The sequence below is a fragment of the Triticum aestivum genome, chromosome 4B, assembly GCF_018294505.1.
Source record: "Triticum aestivum cultivar Chinese Spring chromosome 4B, IWGSC CS RefSeq v2.1, whole genome shotgun sequence".
Lineage (NCBI taxonomy): Eukaryota > Viridiplantae > Streptophyta > Magnoliopsida > Poales > Poaceae > Triticum > Triticum aestivum.
In genome coordinates, this window is record NC_057804.1 from 518,564,030 (window position 1) to 518,590,462 (window position 26,433).

Genomic DNA, 26,433 nt, shown 5'->3' on the forward strand with positions numbered 1-26,433 from the left:
AGTCGGAGGCCACGGCCGGCTCGAACGTCAGCGGGTGCTGCCCGTGGAAAGGAAGGAGCGCGGTCGGCGGGCACGTCGCGCAGAACTCGTGCAGGTTGAAGTCGCAGGCGTCGCAGCGGTAGCGGAAACCTGCTCCGTTGCAGCCGCAGCCATTGCAGCGGAAGTCGGAGCCGGCGACGCCGCGGAGCACCCTGGGCGTCGTGGAGGATCTGCTTCGGCATTATGAGTGCATTTCCAGCTGGGAATGGGACGAGATGCCGAGGCAATTGCGAGTGTTTATATACTGTAGAGATCATCGGTGGACTGGTGGGTAAATAACTCTGTTCCAGGAATTCTAGGAGGCGGGATGGAATACGAGCAGACACACGTATACTAGCAATAATTTTCCAAAAAGAAAACGCACCAGCAATAAACTAGGAGCCAGAATTCTAGGAGGTGGAAGGAGGTCCGGTGGAGCAGACTCGTGTGTCCTTTCGGCTAGCTGCACCGACCATCTACACCCTGCCTCCTCAAATCCTCCTCGGACACCCCGTCAGTGACCGAATAAAAAGAGAAGGAAAAAAAATGACCCGATCAAACCCTTTATATCCTTTCTATATATGTGGATTATCCGCAAACCCTCGTACTCCCTCTGTCTAGGTGTGCGAGTCATCTTACGAAAATCAAATAATTCCAGAACACTTATGCGCGGTGCACTAACTTCTACCTCGTTTCTTGTTTCTTGACATATCAACCAATAAGAGATGAGGGGTGGGCATGCTTTTAATGACTTGAGACTACCAAACACGATATGCAGTGGTTAATTCATTGCATGCAGTGCTATTAATTAGCAAATAAACATTAAGGTCTCTCGTTTTCCCCTCCACCTTGGTCACGGTGCACAACGTAAGATGACTTACTCACCTAGAGGAAGGGAGTATTGAGATCAGATGTAAACAGGATATGAGAGCTCGCGGATGCGCCCGGTCAATCCGCCACATAGGACGCGGCTCGTCGAGATCCAAAACCATGCCGGGTCTGACCTCGTTCATGGCGGAGGGGAAGAGGAGGGTGGAGGAGGAGGGTTCGTCCTCGTTCATGCCGGAGGGGAAGTGGAGCGTGGAGGAGGAGGGTGCGACCTCCTTCATGGCGGAGGGGAAGACGAGGATGGAGGAGGAGGGTGTGTCCTCGTTCATGGCGGAGGGGAAGAGGAGAGATATTCGAATGGGAAGCACGAGAGCAGAGGCGTCGATCCGGGCAATAAAGCGGTGAGTGGGCCAAGACAGTTGTAGGCGCATGTCAATTCATGTCGTGAACAGTGGTCTATCATGGCCCGCCCAGAGTTAGGCTTTCGTAGACTTTCAGCCAGAAGATTAAGGATTAATTGTTCAGAGCCAACTGTTGTGTGCACAAATCTCAATAAAACATGGGTGTGAATGGAAGGCTGAGATAGAGGGTACCGCGTAGCCCCAGCTACGAAAAACCCGCTCTAATCATCATAAAAGATGGTCCTTTATCCAATTCAAGTAACAGTTCATCGACTTTATTTCAATGGCATATGTTCTCATTGGTTACCTGAAATCGATCCTGAAATCACTTATAAAGATCGATTTCATCATATTTTGTATTGTCATTAGTGATTTAACTGGCTCAAGCTGTCGGTATCAGTCGAATAAGGTCCTATAAATATTTTAAGCAATTACCTCTACATATCTTTGCCAGACTAAGTTCGATGCAAAAGAATGCACGTTTTGCTGAATGTCTTGCAGATTTTTAGTCAATTAAATACATGGTTATACAGATGTATGTTCGGTATAATTGTTTGTAGTTCTACGATCCCTATCCGTTGTGGTTTGGAAAGTTATAAAAAATAGGTACAATGAAATTCCCTTAATCGAGCTTTCTGTCAAACTTTTCATGTCACTAAAGGTTCAGAAATGATGCTTGTCTAGAGGAAGATAGTAGCATGGCTTGTACATTAGGTCTGTAGGAACACACGAGGTATAATTTGGGAGCATATGGATATTCTCCGTCGTCACTGATCTTAATTCCGAAACGTTGCTCACTGATCGTCAGATTAAAAGTGGCAGTACTTATCACATTTTTATTATTTTAGCTGACGATGTAACATGAAAAAAAAATTGTAGTACTTGTCTGGAAGATTAATTTGCTCTTACATCTGAAGTGGCAATTTCTCTTACGTTGTGTTGTAGCTTGGCACTGGTTAGTTTGGTTCGTTAAACCCAAGTACAGTATGAAACTTTGTTGCCAACTTTGAAAGCCCATACTGGATTCCGATCACATTGGTTTAACTTTTATCATTTTGGTTGTGTGCAGTTTTTAACATTTCAGTTCTGTTGTGCTTGAGGTAGAGGCGCTGATTATTTGTTCTATGGACTTTTTTGTTGTGTTCAGTTGCGTGCGTGACAAAGTGTAGTTTTCAGTAGCATGACTGTTAATTACTAATTGCTATGGCATTCTTATTTTCTGATACATCTAAACCGTCCAATGTGATTTGCTTCACTGAAGGGTAATATGGATGAAGAACTAAGAGGAGCATTTGGTCAAATGATTCAGGTAGGAAACTGGTTTTCGCAAATGCCCAAATCGTGGTAAACATAGTAAAGGTAAGTTAAGAGTTTTTCAGTTACATAAAAAATAAAGACTGTATATTTATGGTGAGTGATGCGGGAAATGGACTCTCTACTTCAGTTACATGTTGTAGATAATGAGAAGGGTTTGTTTTCTAGAATCATTATAAATGTGATACAGATTCTGGCATAACCTTGAGTAAATTGCATAAAACCACCACTTCGAGGGCTAGGTTTTTGAAAAACACTAGGATACATTTTCGCTGCAGAAAACACCACATCTCGCGTAATGGTCTTGCAAAAACCACTGATCGGCGGATCTGGCTCGTTTAAGCGCGTTTATGACAGATGGGTCCCACTTTTCGCTGACGTGACATAACGTTTTACCCAAAAAAATGCTAGATGCGTAAAAAAGCGAAAACCCCCTCAACAATTTTCTCCTGTGCTGCCCAGGGCCTTCCTTGTCCGGCGACCACAGTCAGCCGCCACCGCACTCCCGTCCCGGCCGTGCGCGCCCCTCCCGGCCTGCCGCGCGTGCCCCTGCGCCGCCGCGCTCACCTCCTGTCCGGTCGCCCGCGCTCCAGGCTGGTTGCGCTCACCTCCCTGCCCGACCACGCCCGCCTCTGCCCGGCCGTGCGCCCGCCTCTGCTAGCCTGCACCCGCTGCCATGCTAGCCGCGCCACCCCCGCCCTGCTCCGCCCGCGCTCGCCGCTCTACAAGCCACTGTCGTCCCGCACTGCTTCCCCATCTCCCTAGATCGATCTCGAGCTCGGGAGGACGGCGGCCGTGGCGGGAATACGAGGGGGGTGCTGGAGCTCCGTCGCTGCTGCTTGCTCCGGTGGGCGGCTGCAGGCCCTCGCCGGCGGGGGAAAGAGAGCAGAGGGAGGAAGGAGACGGGAAGAAGGGGAGGGAGCTGATTGCTTTTTTCTATTTGATTTAGGGGTGTCTGTGCAAAATATATGGACTAGTTTGTAAATTTAGACTAAAATTGATCTAGCACAAAATGTTACGCCACATAGGCAAAAAAGGGGCTCATCTGTCATAATCTCACATAACAGAGCCAGATATGCCGATCAGTGGTTTTTGCAAGACCATTACGAGAGATGTGGTATTTTCTGCAGCGAAAATGTATCCTAGTGTTTCTCACAGACCTAGCCCTCAAAGTGGTGGTTTTATGCAATTTACTCCATAACCTTTGATTGGCTACAATTTATGTGGAAGATACAATGCAGAAGCATGATATGAATGTATGCCAACTCAACAAAACTAAAGGTTGCTCTATGAATCATTGTTTAAAGTGATTCAATATCAGTTCATCAGTTCATCGCTTAAGATCATTGCACCATCAAGCATCGTCGGTAGCTCCTTCATGCTCCTGCTTGCACCGTTCTTCTCCCGCGCCATTCCACCAAGTTTGTTGCACTTGTTGGCACCCCATCCCGGCTTGTTCAAAGCCATACAAACAATACTCCTCACCTTCCTTGCCATGACGCAGTTCAAGAGAATATGTCCAATGGTCTCTTCCTGAGCGCAGAAGGGAAAAACATCATGGTGATCAAGGCCATGGCGGGCCAACCGGTCCGCCATCCAACATCTACTCTGAACAGCTAGCCATGTGAAGAACCGACGACGAATCAAAGCCCTGGATGACCACGTGAAGACGGCCGTCGGCGACACTTCCCTGCCCCAAAACCTGGCCATGTACGCAGACCGACATGAGTACCTCCCATCCAGCTCCCAGGCCCAACTAATCACGTCCATGACGTCCGGGTTTAGATCCACACGGGTAACCTGTGCCCAAAGCTGAATGTAGAAGAACTTCTTACTTACATCTCAATTTTCATTGTGCCTAGAGGATAAATACTAATAGTATCTCCTTTGATCTTTTGGTTGTCCCTCACACCATGAATGTTGCTACTGGGGTGAAGGAGAACATCCAGCTCACGAGGGGGCTTCACATGGTCGACGATATCCACTACCTTGATTATCGTGAGGCGCTCGTGTGGAAGTGCAAGAGGGACTACGAGGAATCAAAGAAATACAAGGAATGGAAGTTCAAATTTGAGAAGGCAACTATTGAACATTAGACTTGGTAGTAAATAAAAAGTCAACGATGTGTCAAAATGCTATTATGGAGATGTGAGCTGTGATCCATTCCTTTGTATATAGCAGTCACATGTAAGTACCAGTTTGTTGGTTGCACCATCTTATTTTCCGTGCCATAGTTTACACTTCTGTTTTCTGTGGAGAGACAAAATTTTGTTAAATTGTCTCGGAACAATTTTTTGTTCATAGCTGTTGGCTTAAGAATGTTTGATTTTTTTGCTAAACATCAAATTAAGAAATGCCTCAATTGCTTGTTGTAATTTCCATTGCTACCTTATGTACTTATGATGTGTTTAATGATGAAAACAACTGTATGGGCATATCTCTATGAAACCATAAATACATCAGGCCATATTTGGTTGTGTATACTTCACTTGCTCGAGAAAAAAGGAAGCACTTTACGTGGCACATGGCGTGCACTATACGTGCACACTTACAATTGGAAGATTTTCGAGTTAATTGCAGGAAACTACCACACTTCGGCACGTCGTAACGAATCAGTACCATTAGTCATTTTTTTGCCGTGCAGTACCAGCTCAGAGCCTAAGTATTGCAAAACGGTCTAAGCCACGTATAAACGTGTACTGACGGTGTATCTGATCGCTGGGACCCGTGTGTCAGGGGCTAACGTGGCATGCTCTTTTACAAAAAGAACCCTTACTTTTTATTTAATCATGTATATATCCTCTGTGTGTTAAAAAAAGGCCTTGCCACAAAACACACATTTTTCAAATTAAGAAATGCATCAATTACTTGCTGTAATTTCCATTGCTACCTTGTGTAGTTGTGATGTGTTTAATGATGAAAACAACTGTATGGGCATATCTCTATGAAACCATAAATACATCAGGCCATATTTGGTTGTGTATACTTCACTTGCTCGAGAAAAAAGGAAGCACTTTACGTGGCACATGGCGTGCACTATACGTGCACACTTACAATTGAAAGATTTTCGAGTTAATTGCAGGGAACTATCACACTTCGGCACGTCGTAACGAATCAGTACCATTAGTTATTTTTTTTGCCGTGCAGTACCAACTCAGAGCCTAAGTATTGCATAACGGTCTAAGCCACGTATAAACGTGTACTGATGGTGTATCTGATCGCTGGGACCCGTGTGTCAGGGGCTGACGTGGCATGCTCTTTTACAAAAAGAACCCTTACTTTTTATTTAATCACGTATATATCCTCTGTGTGTTTAAAAAAGGCATTGCCACGTCGTAACGAATCAGTACCATTAGTTATTTTTTTTGTCGTGCAGTACCAGCACCATTAGTTATTTTTTTTGTCGTGCAGTACCAGCTCAGAACCTAAGTATTGCATAACGGTCTAAGCCACGTATAAACGTGTACTGACGGTGTATCTGATCGCTGGGACCCGTGTGTCAGGGGCTGACGTGGCATGCTCTTTTACAAAAAGAACCCTTACTTTTTATTTAATCACGTGTATATCCTCTGTGTGTTAAAAAAAGGCCTAGCCACAAAACACACATTTTTCAGGAAATAACAGCCCGCGCTCGTGCCGCCTGTGGTTCGAACTCGAGACATGCCGTCAGAGGTGGAAGCTCGCTGCCGCTGCGCCACTACTCCTTTTGCGGTAACAAGCACGCGTAATATTTTCTGTACATTGCGCCATTCGGTTTTTTCTAGAAAGTAGAAAATCGCGCGCCCGTCCGCCGGAAATCTCGATCCCGCGCTCGTTTGCTTGCGCATCCTATGCGTCAACGTACGCGTATACGTCTTTAAACTCCGTGCCGTTCCAGTTTTTATATGATACTAACAAAAATATTACTCCCTCCGTTCGGAATTACTTGTCTCGGAAATGAATATATCTGGAACTAAAATACGTCTAGATACATCCATTTCTGCGACAAGTCATTCTGAACTGAGAGAGTATATGACATTAAAAAAGTTTGTCGCGCCGTATAATTGAAAATATGTTCATTGCATAATATATTAAAAAGTTCATCGTATATATATTGAACATTTTATAATATATAATGTCTGAAGAATAAACCTGCTGGTCTCTACCTTATTTTTGGTTGATGTTAAAAAAATTTAAAATTACTCTGAAAGGTAAATAAAGTGTTTGTGCATTTGAAGAAAAAAATGTTCAGAACATTTTTGGGAAATGTTGAACGCGTATTTAAAAATTGTAAATGTATTTTATAAAATGTTCGTCATGCATTATAAAATTTATTACGATTACACAATAATTTTTAGTACATGTATCATTTTTTTTGAATAACTGTGCATTAAAAAAATACAACAAATATATACAGTAACTGTGAGTTGGGCATATATTTTGTTTAATTGTGTATTTCAAAAATATATTGATGATGCATAATAATTGTGCATTCGTGTGATCCTGAGTGAAGACACATAGAATTTTCTTACATTTGTGTTTTAATCCACATAAATTTTAGAAAAAAGTTCATGCTTGGCACTAAATAGTACTAACCCACATAAAAACTTGCCGTGCGTGGGTCTGGTGCTTTTCACTAAATAGTACTAACATATAATTCAAAAAAAATTGATAAAGAATGTGCTGGCCTCAGAAAAAAAATATGCTGGCCTCACTGGGCCGTGATTGGGCCGTCCTGCAGCCCATGCTACGCTGGCTCGTCTACCTCGAGGGGATCTGGGAATCGGGGATGAGACACACAGCGACGGGGTTCGAATCCAGCGCCGGTTTCCCGTTCGGGCACCGGCGACCACGCCGCTGCGCGGCTCTCAACCCTCATCGCCTAACACCAGATCTGGGCGACGCCCACGCCGCCACCATCTCCAACCTGTGCGTCCCACCAGCGTCGCCGACCACCACTGCCCTGGCGAGCTAGCAAAGAGGAGAGGAAATAAAGGAGAAGGGAGAGGGGCACCGGTGCTCTGGCGAGCCAGCGACTGGTCTCCGGCGAGGGGAGGTCGGCAAGGTCGAGGTGACGGTGGACAGGGGAGGCGGCGGGGCTTTGAGTGATTAAATTTACAACAAGGGTGTTTTCTGCAAAAAAATATGCCAAGTTTGCTCCTGACACACGGGTCCCAACGGTCAAATACAATGTAAATACGCGTTTATGCATGGCTTAGACCGTTTTGCAACACTTAGGCTCTGAGCTGGTACTGCATGGCAAAAAAATGACTAATGGTACTGATTCGTTACGACGTGCCGAAGTGGTAGTTCCATGCAATTAACTCAAGATTTTCTGAAGTTTTACCAGGTACTAATTGCAGTAGTTTTGAAAGATTTTCTGAAGTTTTACCAGGTACTAATTCCAGCAGTTTTGTTAGCAATGTCTGCACTAAATATGAGTTGAGAACATGACTTTCTTTTAGCTTGTCCATAGTGGTTTCAATTCCAACCTGACCATCCTCAAAAGATGTTCTTTTCTGATGTTTTTCCATGTCGATTAGTTCTACACATAATGCATATAGAGACTATTACCATACGATATACTAATTTAAATTTGAAGAAAAAATCTCACGATTTTTGTGTTTATAATGGAGACGTGCATTGCACGTGCAAGCTTACTTGTATCTACAGTAATTACCAAAAGTAAATAACCTGCTAATAGTCTGTAATATTTCTTCTTCATTTTATACTAAACGAGCACTGTAGCACCGTGACTTCCCTTCTCTAAGTTAGAGGATCCAGCTCCCGAGAGTATACTATAAGATTAAGTACAATATACTACAGTTGCATCTCGAAGACTAGAAGTAAACTACGTATGGAACTATAAGACATATTAACATGGCATCTAATTCAAACAAATAAATGTGTGAACACAACAGTGAAAACCATCAGTAACTTGGACGAATGATTCAAAATATATTCGGATTTGAAATTCCAATTTCGCAGAAGCACAGACTTTTTTATTTTACCGTTCACTGGGTGTAGATGAGTGCAGGAACCGAATTAAATTTTCAATTAAGTAGTCCACACGTATGTCTAGCATTTTTTCTAAACTCCCTAGTGATGTATAGTGTGCCACTTGCCGTCACCGGAGGCAACTAACTAGAGTTTACCTTGTAACTAAGGACCGCAATAGTTGGCAAACGTTCGCTGAGAGGGGTCGACATTTCCGAAAGTTTTAGATGACAAGTTTTGTTGCATGGGATGGCAACTTCTTCACAAACGCATGGCATTTTGTGGGAGAAAGAACTTTTGCGCTAAAAACGACGGGATTTGCCATCTCCTACCAACTAAACTTGCCGTAAAAGAATATTTGCTTGCCATCCCTTCCAGCTCACGTCCGCGAGATCACAAGTCTCACAAAGAAATAACGGAGGGGGTGATCAACCAAAGTAGATGTTGATCTCAAATACATCTAGGAAGTGATACGGAAGCAACAATCATGTAGCTGACCGACCAGACAGAAGCCACACGACATGAGATCGGAAGTTTTCAACAGACATCACTGCTTCGACAATCAAATTAACCTGATGCATCACGCATGCATAACACGTCCACAATGCAGTTGACAGCCTATTTGCCTTTGGGAATATTTAGCGGCGTCTGCTCGGTCCCAAGCAAGCACCTGGGGTGCAAGTTGACCTCGCAGGGAACGCACCGGTAGCGCCACAGGCAGTCGGTGCTACAGCGCGTGCACTTCGCCGGCGCGGCCATGGTGAGCACGAGGAGGTGCGCCGGGTGCAGGGGCGACAGTGCCGCGCTCGGCAGCTGGGAGCAGATCGGGTGCACGTCGAAGTCGCAAGGACGGCAGCGGTAGTGCATGCCCTTGATGAGCGCGGCGCACAGGTCGCATCTGCGCGGGTCCTCCGGGAACACGGTCCGCTCGAACGTGAGCGGGTGCTGGCCGTGGCCATGGAAGGAGAAGGGCGCCGTCGGCTGGCAGGTCGCGCAGAGCTCGTGCAGGTCGAAGTCGCAGGCGGCGCAGCGATAGCGGGCGCCTACGCCGTAGCAGTTGCAGCCGTCGCAGCGGAACCTGAAGCCGTCGTCGTGGAACACCAGGGGGTGCTCCTTGTGGGCGTCATGGACGATCTGCTTCGGCATTATGCGTGCGAGCTGGAGGTGAGGTACCCAGACGGGAGTCTTATATACAGAGATCACCGGCCGGTATGCCGACATCTCCGTTCCCGAAATTCTAGGAGGCGGGATGGAAGGAAGAATATCAAACGCAATATAGGCGAGATGACTCTACCGGAGTCCCATCGTACAGCTGCATTGCCGTGGCCGATAGGATTGTGATCATTTGATCGTGGGATGGACTCATGGAAGATTTGCACTAATAGCGAATTTTCTATTAATTTGATTTTTTTTCGAACAGTAATAATTATACAGTTCCGCATTTGAGCGCCCGATCAACCAAGGGCAAAGTAGTCTAATACTCCCTCCGTAAAGACTATTATATTTCTTTACAGAGGGAGTAGTAGTTTCCATGTGCAGAACAGTATTTTGGAAGCAATTCTATTCGATAATGGAAGTACTTATGAAGCAAATCTCGGAATGATTTCCTCTGAATTTCAAGGAAACTAATTCCGGATTCTTAGGATTTATTCTAGCAAAGTAACTCCAAATCGAGCTGAATCGGCGCAAGCAGCTGCAGTACAAATACAGAGGTGCCGAACATGCATGTAGCTGACCAAACAGACACGACGCATGACCACATGACCTAACTCACTGACACCAGGGCATGCTGTAGATTGGAGACCACGCCATTTGATTCTTTTTTTCTTTTCTTTTTTTTTGCGGGGGCACGCCATTTGATTCAGATGTTCAACACTCATCACTCGTCAGCTCGTTCAATCCAAGTCGGAGGCTTCATCACAAGAAGAATCCGCGTAACAGGCTGTCTTTTGAACGGCAATGCTACACGTACAAACGATTTACAGGCTTTTACAGGATGGTTAACCTTGATTGGTCAATAGGTGAGCGGGGCGGCCCACCCCCCTGAAAATCAGGGGGGGAAGGTTTGTGATTTGTTAGATGGAAGAAGCGTGTAAAAGCGTGTAAGTCTTTGTATGTCTAGCATTTTTGCTTTGGGAATGCCAAGCGGCGTCTTGCCAGACCCCAGCAGGCACCTGGGGTGCAAGTTGACTCCGCAGGGACTGCACCGGTAGCGCCAGGAGCAGACGGCACTACGGTGCGTGCACTTGGTTAGATGGGTCATTGTGAGCATGACGAGATGCTCCGGGTGGAGGGGCGAGACAGCCGCGGCTGGCAACTGGGAGCAAACAGGGTGCACGTCGAAGCCGCACGGGCGGCAGCCGTAGTGCATGCCGTGGATGAGGGTCTCGCACAGGTCGCAGACGCGACCATCGTCGGAGGCCACGGCCGGCTCGAACGTCAGCGGGTGCTGCCCGTGGAAAGGAAGGAGCGCGGTCGGCAGGCACGTCGCGCAGAACTCGTGCAGGTTGAAGTCGCAGGCGTCGCAGCGGTAGCGGAAACCTGCTTCGTTGCAGCCGCAGCCATTGCAGCGGAAGCCAGCGCCAGCGACGGGGCGGAGCACCAGGGGTGCTCCTTGTGGGCGTCGTGGAGGATCTGCTTCGGCATTATGCGTGCGTTTCCAGCTGGGAATGGGATGAGAAGCCGAGACAATTGGGAGTGCTTATATCTCTACTACTATTAAACAAGCAAACATATTCATCGCTGTGGGCACCCCATCTAATGTACACACAATAACCTAAAGCAATTAGAGTCATCCAATCAGACTCACTCATTTAGATCTAACAGTCGAGATAATCATAACCCTCCCGAGAAGTGCGCTTAGCAATTTCAATCCGCGGACGAAAACTCTGCCCGCAGACGAAAAGTCCCCCGCAATCGACTAAAAAAAATCCCCCGCAATCGTCGCCTCACGACCCACCATATCCTATTCCTACGTGCTCTCCAACCCCACGCCTGACCTCAGCGGTGACTTCGACGTCGACCAGCCTCCCATCGCGCAAACGCCCCATGCCTCCCCCGCCTGCTCAGTGCCCAGGAGCTCGGCCGATGATGCCACAAACGCCGACAAGTATAGCGCGCCATGCGCCGCGGCCGTGCCCTTGATCTCCTCGATCTTGTCGCGCGTTAGCACGAAGGACGCGATCAGCAGAGACGGAGGTGGAGGCCCCTGCGCTGTCACTACGCCGACGCCTCGAAGATCGGCATGGTGTTGGCCGGCTTTAGGTCGGCGCAGGAGATCCTATCGGCGGCAAGCGGCGCGCGCGCCGGTAACATAGCAGCCTGGTCCGAGTAGTGGCGTAGGCGGGTGAGCGCGTTCTTGTGAGGAGTGGATCGCTGAAGAACAACCTGCTCCGTTCTTCAATCGCGTCCTGGTAAAGGAATCGATCGCCGGAGAACGAAGTGCTCTATTCTTCAATCTTGTACCCAATTCTGAAGTTTGATTTCTGCAATCTTGTACGTAATTCTGAAGTTTGCTTTTCTCCTGCAATCTTCCCCATGAATCGCTCACTGGAATTGATGGAATCGGGAACATCATATTGCTTTCAAGTTGATCAACCTCTGCCCTTTATTCATGGAAGAAGCAGCCGAGTGAGGACGACCTGCTCTCTTCTCTATCTGGTGCGTACCATCCTCCCATGAATAGGTCATTAGAACTGACAGAATTTTGAATAGTGCTTTCAACTTGATCGACCTATTTCCCAATAATCAGCCGGTTGTATTTTTTCCATTGAGATGGAAGAAGAGGCTAACACATAGTACCATGTTTCCAATACGAAAGTAGCACCACTTTTCAATTTCATTCTGTACACTAGATGGATTTAGCTGTCCCAACAGAACTCCTACTTCTTGCTTATTTTCATTAGGTCTGTGCAATTTTTAGTAAGAATCACGTTTACTTTTCTCTTATCCTGAAATATGGCACTTGCACAAGTTTTTTGCTCATGATTACTTTTCCACTGCAGAGGTATATTTTTCCGGTTTGGTACCTCATGTTGGCATGGAATTTAAAAATTCAGATGAAGCTTGGGCATTTTGGGGTCAGGAAAAGGTGCACGAACAAGAGATCCGCCGATGGCAAGGTTACTTCATGCCAATTTATTTGTGCAAGGAAATGCAATGCTTAATCTCTTTTGCCAAACAAAATTCAGTTATCCTTATCAAGTCTGAAATGTACAAGTAGCAAGTGGAATGCTACAGAGACATGGCCTAATTCAGTTGACAAGTTTGAAAACTAGATTCAGTTATCAGCTAATCGGCCTGCAGCGGTGCGAAAACGACGGCGTGGTTCAGCCAACCACCACCATGGAGATGGGTGTGCAGGTGCTCGACGTGGGGTTGCTGCGTGCGTACACCGAGCTATCCACCACGGGTGGTGACTCGAGGAGGCCGACGAACTGGACGCCCTTAGACCCGCATGAAGGACGGAGCCCATGTAGCGCGCGTGGCCTGTATCCTGGACACTGCCAACCACGGGGGCTCCCACTGCACGTGCTGCCATGTATCTTGGGCGCCTCCAACTAGGGTGCTCCCTCTGCGTGTTGCTCTGTATCCCGGCCGCCGCCGACCACGGGGGCTCCCGCTGCATGTGTTGCTCTTTGTCCACCGCTCCTTTTGCGAACGAATGGCGATGGCGAGGATGCGCCGAGAGCTCGTTCGACCACGGCGGAGAAGGGGAATTCCAGGGGAACAAGGAGATATCCATTTTGTTCTTTTCTGTGTTTATTGTGGGCTACTGATGGGCCGAAGCGTCGCTTCTTTTCATTGCGAGTGAATGCTTCTGCCATCGGATGGCTTACTAATGGGGTATACGCACATCATGTCCCTCTGCAGTAGCCAGTAGGCGGAGCAACGTTGGAGGATCTCGATCTTTATAGATAGGTGAGAGAGCTTTGAGATTGCTATACGGCTATATAGTTTGGTCCATTCAGCAAAAAATTGGGCTTCTGTAGTGTTGTACATATGCAAAAACTTTTGAAGGTGCGTGTCATCAACTTATGGATTCCTTTTTACTGCATCTCTTGTCCATTTTTGTTGGTCATATAAATCTTAAGAGCAGTCTATTTGTGCAGCAATGAACTTCCATAAATTAATAATTTGATCCTTTATCGTAGTACTATCAACTTATATTTTCATGAAATTATAAGATTTATTATCCTTCCATGTAGTAATAAACCAGTAATTATAGCCTATTTAAGCTCAAGATGATAATGATATTGAACTTAGGAGTTCATAATGGTTTGGAGATTTTCATTGTTTTTTTAGTTTCATACACATTAAGGAGCATCATGGTCATGTTAGCTACTATTGGATTTTGTTGTTTCTCACTAAGAGGAATTCGACTTATAATCCCAATGTTATGTTGTTAATTTCCAGACGATTAAAAATTGGGTATGTGCTTTATTGTGAAAGTTCACAAGAGAAGCATGCTATTTGAAATAACAGGTTGCAAATACCTTGCCATCGGAGGATTAACACTAAAAGCCCACAAATGAACTACATTGCCAAGGGCCTTCAGCTTATGAGTAAGCGTGGTTCCACCATTAGTGGTTTGTGCATCTGATTTGTCTGTTACCGAGTTCTGTGACTGGTTTCACGTGTACCTGACATTTCTTGGTACAGCCGTAGGGGCGAGGATGTCATATTGATGCATCTTGATGGTTTGTTTCTGTATGAACTAGCAATCTTTTGTTTCTTAAATGTACAAACTGATATCTCAGAACTCTGATAAAATTATGTCATTTGATCAGCTCATGTGGAACCTACTAATTTTCATTGTCTCTATACACACACTTGCATATCTTTTTCCCCAGTGGCCCATTCGTAGGTACCAACTAGAAGAAAATAAGATTGAAGGTATGTTTCTCTTGATTGGAAATATTATACCTCAAATTTAGTTCATTTTAGATTCAATGATGACTGAATAACATGTGAATTAAGTTATGCAGTTTCAGAGGTCATGATTGTGATACATGACAAACGTTTTGTCTACATGATGACCATCTATATGGTACCATGGTTGCCGGCGAGGTGTTGTGATGGCGTCCGCTTCCGAGATGCACTAGCTGGGTCCATAATTTAATTCTCTTGATGGACTGATTTTGTATCAATCAATTAATTATCTTTGGCAGTTGTTGCACAATGGACGTGGGCATGTTGATTCATAAAGCAAAATATTTCCAATCATTTAAATGACTTAGGAATTAGGAATTATATGCTCTTTGCATGAGATTTCAGATTCTCACGAAGTAGATTTACATTATGATAAAATTATTATTTTCATAATAGAACATATTTTACTCAAGACGTGCATTGCACGCGCATACTTACTAGTACTGTAAGAGATCATCGGTGGACTGGGTGGGTAATAACTCTGTTCCTGGAATTCTAGGAGGCGGAATGGAATACGAGCAGACACACGTACTACTACCTCCGTTTCAGTTTACAAGTCCTACGCGTATACCTAGGTTGCAATTTTATCATCCTAGTATAAACTATATAACACAAAAATTATACCTTTTGAAAGTAGAAACTCCGAAGTTTATGTTGGTATATTTTTTGTAACATATGACTTGTATTAGGTTGGTCAAATTGACGACCTAGGGGTACACGCACGCCCTATAAACTGAGAGAGAGGTAGTAGCAACAATTTTCTAAAAAAAAAACGTACTAGCAATAAACTCGGAGCCAGAATTGACCATCTACACCCTGCCTCCTCAAATCCTCGTCCTCGGACACCCGGTCAGTGACCGAATGAAAAGAGAAGGAAAAAAATGACCCAATCAAACCCTTTATATCGTCTTTGTACGTCTGGATTATCCGCTAACCCTCATATTCAGATCAAATGTAAAGAGAACGCGAGGGCTCGAGGATGCGCCCGGTCAGTTCTACACATAGGACGCGGCTCACCACGGACAACCTTTTTCTTTTTCTTTATTATTTCTTTTTCTCCCTTTTCATCTCCATCAATCACATGCAAGTGACCGGATATATAAAGGAGAAAATGAAAAATATGGCTGCATGGACGAACAAATAGAGACTCAAAACGAACACAACTGGACACTGGCCAGACCAGGCGCTTCCGCGAACATTTAGGGGGCCGGATTTGCATCTATAGGAAATTATTAGTATTCCTACGAAATTTTAGTACATATTTTCTACAAACTGAATGCATCTTTAGGAAATTTCCTCTAAAATCCTTGTTCCTATATTTTCTTTATGAAAATCCTCCAAACGGAATGAGGTCTCAGTGTTTAATATATCTCATTCTCTTGCGCACAAGATCGGAGGTAAACATGGCCCAACACAATTTCTGTCTCAAGAAAGGGGCCCGTACCGTACGAGACGATGTATTAGTTTCATCCCCACCTCGCTCAATCTCTATGGATCACAACAGTGAGCTGCTGTAGTAAAGAACAGGCACAAGAGGCTGACCTATTTCCTGCACTTCGTATGCCTCCCGAGCGCAAGCGCCTGAAAAACCTCAGCGCCTTAAAGCAGTGCTTGCTTATCCACCGGAGGATGCAGATCTGCCCTGCATTAAGGAACACAACAAACCAGCAGAGGAACAAATCCATTTCTTATCAAAACACGCCTTGTTTCTAGTTTTCCAAAGAGCGCAGCTGCCACTCCGGTGATCTGCATGTTACTATTGGGAAAATCCATCGAAAATATTGGGAAAACCACCCATGGCTGACGTTTGCCCCAATAGCCAAGCTAACCATGTAGAGCGATGCACATTCATTCAGTCCCTAAGTGCGCTACTGGCTATTCATATCAGCAAGTTAATACTTCCATTTTCAGGTCACTCACAAAAAAATAAAAAGGTCACATCTTCTGTTGCAGAACAGGTTCATGAGCACCTCCAAAGTGATAAATCGAGAGACAACAAAGTGTTTGCTTTCCTTCCCTCTAATTTCACACTTTTATTTCAGACAAAGATAGAGCTTGAATTAATTATAAAAAACATTTTATACAATGAGACTCCCAGCAGAGCGGGATGACAAATTTGGCTGACATCCTCCAAATCTCCTAATCGCAGGATTTCCTTGGTCTTTGCAAAATTTGGTAACACATCAAATAATCGGAATTGAGGGAGTAGTTCCAAACTTCCAATTCTACGCTCGTCATAACGTTGGTACACCATATGCAGTTTCAATTTCATATGAGAGATTGGACAGTGGTGTAATATCATGTGGTCCAACAGGCAGGCTAGACGTCCCCCACTGTATGAATTTTTTCAGGAAAGTTATATATAATAATGACAATAATCTGACAATATACATTGATTGTCTCTCAATAACATCCTGAATTGTTCATACCTGTTTGGAGAGGCAATATTGTCATCAGAAATGATGAAAGCAAAACGACTAACCAATATCTTCATATGAAATCAGAAATCTAGAAGGTTTACCTCCACAGGATAATAGTACAATGAACTCTTCAGAAGCATTCAACTATTTCCCTGGTCAACCAAATTTGTGCTCATCAAATAATGTTCCCCGTCATATGAATAACATGCTAAGTTGCTATTATTACATCAGTATCATCTCCATCGGGTGTGCTTTCAGCAGGGTGACGAACTCTTTGGCAATCCTCAGGCGGCAGCCGTCCAAACCGAGCCATTTTCTCAGTTAACCCGGCAATAGATTCTTCCCGGTTGGCAAGCTGCATAAGTATCTTGATTCTTCTAAATGAAACGCTGCTGGGTTTCTGCCCCAAATCAGTAATTTGATGGAAGCACCTCTCAGCCTCCTCCAGCTTCCCCTCGTCACATAACAGGTCAAACAAAACATCTGACACCAAGGTGAATGACCCAAACCCGTTCTCGACCATATCACCCCACAGCTCTAGTGCTTCTGCCACCTTACCATGCCGATGACATAACCTAATGATAAACATGCAAGACTGTGTGTTGGGGAAGCATCTTTCAGACCGCATCCGCTCATACAACAGCCACGCGCTACCAATGTCATACGCCCAGTAATAGAACCGGAAGAAAAGGTTATATGTCGTTGCATTCGGCATCAGTCCCCTCGATGCCATTTCGTCCGTCAACGCAAACGCATCACCAAGCCTCTTCGCTATAACAAAGTTCCGTATTGTGGCATTGTACGCCGCCACATCCGGGTGACATCCGAGCTCACGCATCTCCTTCAGCAGGTCTCTAGCCTTGTCAGGCTGGCCAACAAGTCCCAATCCGCCAATCAAACTCGTATAGGTGATGACATCGGGGGCAATTTCATTCCCCCGCATTTCATCGAGCAGCTTATAGGCCTTCTCCACGCCTCGGTTCTTGCAGTGGCAATCAATCAAAGAGTTGTAGGTGACCAAGTCAGGATCAATGCCGTGCTCTCGCATCTCTGCGAAGAACGCATCGGCATCCTCCGAAGACTTCCACCCAGAGAGCAGGATGTTGAAGGTATGGCGGTTCACCTGGAACTCGTGCTTGTGCGCGTGGTAGACGTTGCGCGCGTCGGACATGCTCTTCTCCTGGCAGAGCGTGCGGAGCAGCGCGTTGAAGAGGTCGGCCGACTCGGTGCCCTCGCGGCCGCGGAAGAGCCGCAAGAGGCGGCGGAAGGAGGCAACGGTCTCGCGAACGGAGCAGATCTTGGCGACGCGGCCGAGGACGACCATGGCGGTGCGCGCGGTGATGGAGTCGGGGCAGAGCCGGTGGATGGACTGGACTAGGTCCCACATGTGGGAGAAGCGGCGGGCGCGGCCGAGCACGTAGAGGGCCGTGTCGAGCGCGTAGGGGGAGGGCGCGACGCCGCAGCGGTCGGCGGCGAGCGAGAGGAGCGAGAGCGCGCGGAGTGGATCGCCGTGGGCGAAGCGGAAGCGGCGGAGGACGAGGTCGAGGAGCGGCGCCGAGAGCGGGACGGCGGAGGCGGAGAGCGCGGACTCCATGGCCGACGGCGTGGGCGCGGCCGTGACGATTTGGTAGACCGAGTCGGCGTCGGCCTCGGAGGCCGTGGCCTCGCCGGCGGCGGGGGCCGCGGGCAGCGGGGACGGCGGCGGCCTCCGGGGCGAGGAGATGTACTGGAACACCCGCCTCGCCGGCTTGGGCGGCATCTCTGGGAGGTGGGCGGCGTTTGTCGGAGGTTTTGGGGAGGGTTTTGGCGGCGTCGGCGCGGGGCGAGCGGCATGGAGGCTGCAGCCTGCAGCTTGGAAGGGGAATGCAAAGAGGGATGGTGCGTGCCGTGCGGTCGCAGCAGGAGCGGGCCGGCTCGAACAGTGTGATGGGCTAGAGTGGAATCTGAGTATTCACTTCGTGGCTCCTCACTTGGGCCATTGGGCTACGACCACTACGACCCAATACCACAACGACGTCCAGTCTCTTGCAAACATTCCGTAACAAAAAAGGCCGACACTACGCATGGCCGCACACGGCACACCATCTTTGTCTTTAAGATTGTCTATAAAAAAAATGTCTTTACGAAAAGCTGCGAGACATCTGCATTGGAAAATCTTTGCAACATGAACTACTTTCATGTTTTCACGTGATTTCATTGCCGAGGAGTAAAATATTCTAATAGGTAACCCGTGATTTACCTGATCATATTAATTTATACGTGTAAATAAATAGGATTATGTATTTAGTGAACACTTGTTTTGTAAGCACTTATTTATTTATTTTGCGGGGTAGAAGGGAGTTTTATTGCATTGTCACAGTGTTACAATCGAGAGGCCAAAGATCCTCAATATAAGGTGGAACCGAGTGAACCCACACAGCCGTGGTTCGCTCGGTGCGGCTATATTGCCAACCAATCTACTACACTATTCTGACTACAATGTAATTTCTGAGGTAAAAACTCCCTTTCCTTCATCAACTCTTTAATCTCCGGGATCAGATGCCCATATGCTGATTTGGTGAGGCCATCAGTAGCCAACACTCAGAGGCCAATCGCCGAGTCGGACTGCACAACCACCGGAAGTATTGTGTGTTGGATGGCCAAAGCCATACCCTGCATGATAGCATGGATCTCCGCCTCCAAAGCGTCATTCCAGTTAAACATAGAGCGATAAGCCGCCAACAGTACCGTAACTGACCCATCCCTCAACACGATTTCGGTCGCTGCCGAACCATCTGCTTCCCGGAAGGATCCATCAATGGATAGTGCGACAGTCCCCGGCCCAGGAGCCGGCCATGGTGGTGCTGGCTGTTTGTACTATGTGTCGATCATCTGTTCCGAGACCGGCATTTTTTGCTTTTAGTATTTCTTCCATGGTAAAGCGACTAGCGAGCCAAATAGACTTGTAATAACTGTCCAGATAGTCCATTGTTGCCCCCACCGATGGTACATCCTTGACATGTGAGCAATCATTCCGCAACTGCCTACACCATAGCAGCATGATCACCATATCTCGAACCTGATCTGAGCATTGAGTGAGCAGCCTTGCCGGTATTGATCAGCAGTCTATCCGACGGGAGAGGCCATCTTGCGCGCATGTTTATCCACAGAGTACGCGCATGATCACATGTGATTAAGGCATGGAATTCATTCTCCTCCTCAACACCACATAGTGGGCAAGTAGATCGCTTAGAGACATGTCTGTATTTTTTGCACGTCGCAGTCGGCAAGGCCCCGGTCACCACCTTCCAAACCGCTATCTTCATCTTCTGTGGCGCCGATGCTTTCCATACGCAGTTCCAAATTGATCTCCTGCCATTTGGTGCTTCTGAAGATGATCCTCCTGCAAAGGCTGCATCATGAGCACTTGTAGCCAATTTATAGGCACTTTTTACTAAAAACCGCCCATTCTTCTCCGGGAACCAGGAGATAAAATCGCAACGCTGCCTTGGGGACGTTCTTATTTTCAGAATGTGATCAATGTCCATCTGCCAAAAGTGTTGCGTCAGCCTATCCAGCCGCCATGTACCATTCCCATCTAGGAAATCAAAGACTCGGTTTAGGCGGGACGTGCGCTTTGGTGTTATAGGCCGGAAAGACGATGCCCTCGGGATCCATTGATCCCTCCAGGTTCTTATATTTGAACCATTCCCAACTCGCCATATAATTCATGCTTTTAACAACTCGAGGCCGTGGAGGATACCTTTCCAGACCGCCGATCCATGGTTGGGGAATACCGTATCCAGCAGGTTGCCTGAGGGGTAGTACTTAGCCTTCAACAATCTGGCAGAAAGGTTATCCGGAGTGCCAATGGGACGCTAGGCCTGCTTAGCGAGAAGCGCTTGATTAAACGCTCTCATATCCCTGAACCCCAAGCCACCCATTGCCTTAGGTAATCTCATTTTATCCCAACTGAGCCACGCCATCTTGTTCTTTCCTTTCTCAACACCCCACCAGTACTGACGCATTAGCCTGGTCAATTCATCACACCCCGAAGTTGGTAGTTTAAATACGCTCATGACATAAGCTGGAATGGCCTGGGCAACAGATTTTATTAGGATCTCCTTATTACCAGATGACATATATTGTTCGCTCCAGTCAATCATCCTCTTCCTTAATCTATCTTGAACCGTTTCAAAATTTCCTTTATTCATTCTACCTTCGGGCACCGGCAGGCCAAGGTACTTAGGCTCGAAAACCTCCTGTTCAATCTCCAAAATTCTCTTCACCTCATCCACCACCGCAGGCAAGCAGGAGTCTGAGAATAGGATGGACCACTTTGCTGGATTAATTAACTGGCCCGTGGCCAACACATAGGTGTTCAACAAACCCTTCACTAGGTGTGCCTGCTGTTCTGAGGCTTCAAAAAACAAGAGTGAATCATCTGCAGATAGTAGATGTGAAATCTCTGGGGCCCTTCTACAAATTTTCACCCCTTTAAGACCATCCTCGGTCATTGCTTTATTTAACAGTGTAGACAGTGCATCGGCAATAAAGAGGAATAGAAAGGGGGATAAAGGGTCACCTTGACGTAGCCCTCTCGTCGACGTGAAAGACTCTAAGATCTTGCCATTGAACTTCACAGAATATTTCACCGAGGATACACAAGCCATAACACGAGAGATCCATGCTTGTGAGAACCCCCATTTGTGTAAGGCCCTCTCCAGAAACACCCAATCAACTCGATCATACGCTTTAGACAAGTCAAGCTTGTAGGCACAAAGAGCAGGATCATTTTCCTTCAGTGATTGAATATGATGTATGCATTCAAAAGCAATTATCGAATTATCTGTGATAAGCCTCTCTGGAACAAAAGCACTCAGATTTTCAGAGATCAGCTCCCCAAGCAGGGGCCTCAACCTATTAACCATGCACATTGAAACAATTTTATAAACGACATTGCAAAGACTAACTGGGCGAAAGTCTCTTAATTCTTGTGGATGTTGTATTTTCGGAATCAACACTATCGCCGTTTCATTTGCCCCCTCGGGCATGGTACCACTGACAAAAAACTTCTGTACTACACCAATGATATCCGTTTTCAACTCCTCCCAGTTTCTCTGATAAAAACGGGACGAAAAACCATCAATGCCTAGTGCTTTGGTAGGACCTATTTGGAATAAAGCATGTGAGATTTCCTCTTCTAAATATGGTGCATCAAGAGCAATGTTCATTTCTGGGCTGACTTTTGGAAGAATGCAGTCCAGAACCGCTGAATAATCAAGGGTTGGATCCTTTGTGTAAACTTCTTTAAAGTATGAGGACGCCATTCTCTCCATATCAGTTGGAGCATTACACCAGGTCCCATCTGATTTCCGTAGACGTTGGATATAATTCCTTCGCGCCCTCCACACCGCCCGGCGGTGGAGATAGTTAGTATTGCACTCTCCCTCCTTAAGCCACGTGATACGTGACCTTTGGAGCCACATCATCTCCTCATGGTATAGGAGTTCGTCAAGTTGGTTCATCTTGCTTCGAATTTGAGACCGATCAGCCCCTGCCATCTGTAGCTCAGCTAACTGACCTCGTGGGGCCTCAATCTCTTTTATTACATTGCCAAAGTTTGCTTTACTCCATGCCTTTAAATCCCTCATGAGTTTTTTAGTGCCGCGGCAACCAAACCCAGATCGCCTAGTTGAGGGTTTCTAGCCCATCATCTCGACACCAGGGGGTGTCTTTCCCACATAATTTCATAACAAGGGGGCTGTCCACGCTGCCGGGCCATCTGAACCCCGCCCATTTGTATTAGGACTGGGCTATGATCAGACCACGGTGATGCCAAATGTACCACCTGTGTAGCTGGGAAGAGGTCACGTGATGACCCACAAGTGTAGGGGATCTATCGTAGTCCTTTCGATAAGTAAGAGTGTCGAACCCAACGAGGAGCAGAAGGAAATGACAAGCGGTTTTCAGTAAGGTATTCTCTGCAAGTACTGAAATTATCGGTAACACATAGTTTTGTGATAAGGTAATTCGTAACGGGTAACAAGTAACAAAAGTAAATAAGGTGCAGCAAGGTGGCCCAATCCTTTTTGTAGCAAAGGACAAGCCTGGACAAATTCTTATATGAAGGAAAACGCTCCCGAGGACACATGAGAATTATCGTCAAGCTAGTTTTTGTCATGCTCATATGATTTGCGTCCGTTACTTTGATAATTTGATATATGGGTGGACCGGTGCTTGGGTGCTGCCCTTCCTTGGACAAGCATCCCACCTATGTTTAACTACTCTCGCAAGCATCCGCAACTACGAAAGAAGAATTAAGGTGAACTTAACCATAGCATGAAACATATGGATCCAAATCAGCCCCTTACGAAGCAACACATAAACTAGGGTTTAAGCTTCTATCACTCTAGCAACACATCATCTACTTATTACTTCCCAATGCCTTCCCCTAGGCCCAAATAATGGTGAAGTGTCATGTAGTCGACGTTCACATGACACCACTAGAGGAAAGACAACATACATCTTATCAAAATATCAAACGAATACCAAATTCACATGACTACTTATAGCAAGACTTCTCTCATGTCCTCAGGAACAAACGTAACTACTCACAAATCATATTCATGTTCATGATTAGAGGGGTATTAATATGCATATAGGATCCAAACATATGATATTCCACCGAATAAACCAACTAGCATCAACTACAAGGAGTAATCAACACTACTAGCAACCGACAGGTACCAATCTAAGGCTTTGAGACAAAGATCGGACACAAGAGATGAACTAGGGTTTGAGAGGAGATGGTGCTGGTGAAGATGTTGATGGAGATTGACCCCCTCCCATTGAGAGGATCGATGGTGATGACGATGGTGACGATTTCCCTCTCCCGGAGGGATGTTTCCTCGGTAGAACAGCTCCGCCGAAGCCCTAGATTGGTTCTGCCAAGGTTCCGCCTTGTGCCGGCGGTGTTTCGTCCCGAAACCTTCCTCCTGATTTTTTCAGGGTGAAAGACTTCATATAGCCAAAGATGGGCACCGGAGGCCTGCTAGGTGGCCCACGAGGCAGGGGGGTATGCCTAGGGGGTAGGGCACGCCCCCACCCTCGTGGATGGTGGGTGGCCCCCTCTGGTATTTTCTTTGCTCGGTATTTTTATTAATTCCAAAAATAACTTCCGTGGAGTTTCAGGACTTTTGGAGTTGTGCAGAATAGGTCTATAATATTTGCTCCTTTTCTAGCCCAGAATTCCAGCTGCAGGCATTCTCCCTCTTCGTGTAAACCTTGTAAAATAAGGGAGAGAAAAGGCATAAGTATTGTGACATAATGAGTAATAACAACCTATAATGCAATAAATATCAATATCAAAGCATGATGCAAAATGGACGTATCATCACGCCACGCCTCATCCGCACACGCTCGATCAAGTCTAACTTGAACATTACGATTCCCCTCTTGTCCATTATTGTATGATAAGGTATGCCTGAGAATCCCAGATCCTCGAGCTCACATAGCAGCAAGCAGTCTCTGAAGGCTAGCACTTGCGTTTCTGATCTCAGATTCCTGGAAAGATGCTCATGTTGCCACATAGCTTCGTTGAAATCTCGACAAACCAACCACGGATCCTGTGAGCTTGCCCTGAGCCGAACTAGATGTTCCCACATCAGGTGTTTGTTTTCCGTTCTAGGCTCTCCATACACAAAGGTCCCTCTCCATGAGGTCCCACCACCCACATCATCAACATGAACATCAATATAGCGACTGCACGAATCCAAGGCAGTCACCGTCAGGGCTTCATCCCAAAAGAGGGCCAAACCACCACTTCTTCCATCCGAACTCACACCATGGAATCCTTTTAACCCCAATCTCCACTTCAGCTTCTCCATTCTCACCACATCTTGCCTAGTCTCACTTAAGAAGACTAGGTTGGGGACGTTGGCTTTAGTGAGGGCCAACACCTCTCGAACTGAGTCACTACTCGTTGGCAAGTTATTATCTGTAGCATCCACCCCACTTCCATCGATTAGTGCTAACAGAGCTTTAGGAGCACCTGGAAAGCTTTGGAGACCCGTCTCGGCTTCATCCATATTCAGACGTTTCCTTGCATCCTTGTCCACCTCCATCCTAGCCACAACCTGCTTCACAGGGATTGTCGCCGTGTCTAGGGTTTCAGGGTCAGTCGCCTCCTCCCTTGGCGCTGACGGAGTAGTTTGGCTTCTCCCTTTGCCCGCCGGCCGAGGGCCAGGTTGCCTGCCTGCAGCCGCACTCTTTCCTGGCCTAGACAGCCCGTCCGCATATAACCAATTTCCATACTTCATTTGTTTCTTGTTGTGTATACCTAGCCCACACTCCTTATGATCATGGCCTATCAGTCCACACACATTGCGAAAATGAGCTAGTTTCTCATAGCGAACAAGGTACACCTGTCTCTCCTTTGCTCGCACAATACTGACAAACTTGGTGAGGTTTTTTTGATGTTGTGATTAACCCTTATCCTCACGTAATCCCCCCTCGTATTACCACTCAGTCGCATCTCCAATATCTCCCCAGCGCCCTTCAACAGTTTCTCGACTATGTGATCCTTGCAATAGGGATCCGGGAGCTTGTGAATTTGGAGCCATATCGGCATGTGATCAAACACCACCTCTTCAGCTCGACTGAATCCATCATACGTGCACAATAGCACCTCCATGTTGCGGAACAGCCATGGCCCTTGCTTCATGATCCTCTCCCAGTCCCCCAGGCACGAGGCCTATACGACGAATCTGTTCGGCCCAACCCGCCGGAATCTAATGCCTTGTGCAGGGTTCCACGCCGCCTGCATCTCCTTGTAGAAGGACGACGGCGAAAAACTTTTTTTGGTATGAACCCTAGCAAGGGCTAACCAACGAACGCTCTCTTTGATCTCCGGGTCCTCATCATCGATCTCCACATCATCGAATTCTTCCTCATTGATATCCAGTTGGTCGAAAAAAAATTCAAGATCGGGAGCTGCGGTTACACCGCTGCCGCCGGCATAACCACCCCCGCCGCCGCCGTCATTGGTCGCCGAGTTTGCATCTGAGGAGGATTCCATCCCGAACGAGACGCCGTAGTGCAGGGGAACACCCCTGCGAGGATCGCCGGGATCGGATATAGGACTCTAAGGGGGCGAGTCGCGTCAGAGGAGAAAAACCCTAGTCGCGAGAGCTAGGAGAAAGTTCGTTCTCCACCGACGTTTGCGGCCTCTACAAGAAAAAAAATTGTAAGCACTTATTGACTTACTCCCTCCAGTTCTTTTTACTTCGCATACTTGTCTGAAGTTAAACTTCATACAGGTTGACGATATTTATGAGGACAAATATCAACATATATAATACTTAAGTTATACAATATGAAAATTAAATTCATGACGCGTCTAATGATATTGACTTTGTATTGTGAATGTTGATATTTTTTCTATAAAGTAGGTAAACTTTACAAAGTTTGACTGTGGATAAATCTTATATACGGAGTAAAAAAGGGCAGAGGGGAAGTACCAAGGAAAGTATCATAGGTAAGCATGACATGGGGTAGTTGAGGTG

At 46.5% G+C, this 26,433-nt stretch overlaps 1 protein-coding gene and 1 long non-coding RNA gene across 2 annotated transcripts; one reads left to right on the forward strand and one right to left on the reverse strand.

Moving 5' to 3' along the window:
- The first annotated feature begins 11,482 nt into the window (after positions 1 to 11,482).
- On the forward strand, positions 11,483 to 13,737 carry LOC123093041 (uncharacterized). Its single transcript, XR_006445011.1, has 2 exons — positions 11,483 to 12,197; positions 12,542 to 13,737. It is a non-coding gene; the product is annotated as an uncharacterized lncRNA (long non-coding RNA).
- Positions 13,738 to 16,504: 2,767 nt separating this feature from the next.
- LOC123093042 (putative pentatricopeptide repeat-containing protein At1g02420) lies at positions 16,505 to 18,754 on the reverse strand. Its single transcript, XM_044514916.1, has 2 exons — positions 16,990 to 18,754; positions 16,505 to 16,897 (listed from the first exon to the last, which is right to left on the reverse strand). The coding sequence occupies exon 1, from the start codon at positions 18,645 to 18,647 to the stop codon at positions 17,097 to 17,099; it is 1,551 nt and encodes a 516-aa protein (XP_044370851.1). The 5' UTR covers positions 18,648 to 18,754; the 3' UTR covers positions 16,505 to 16,897; positions 16,990 to 17,096.
- Between the last annotated feature and the right edge of the window lie 7,679 nt (positions 18,755 to 26,433).

What these genes read in the sequence shown, in the direction of transcription:
- LOC123093042 (XM_044514916.1), bottom strand. Translation starts at nt 18,647, where the DNA reads ATGCCGCCCAAGCCGGCGAGGCGGGTGTTCCAGTACATCTCCTCGCCC.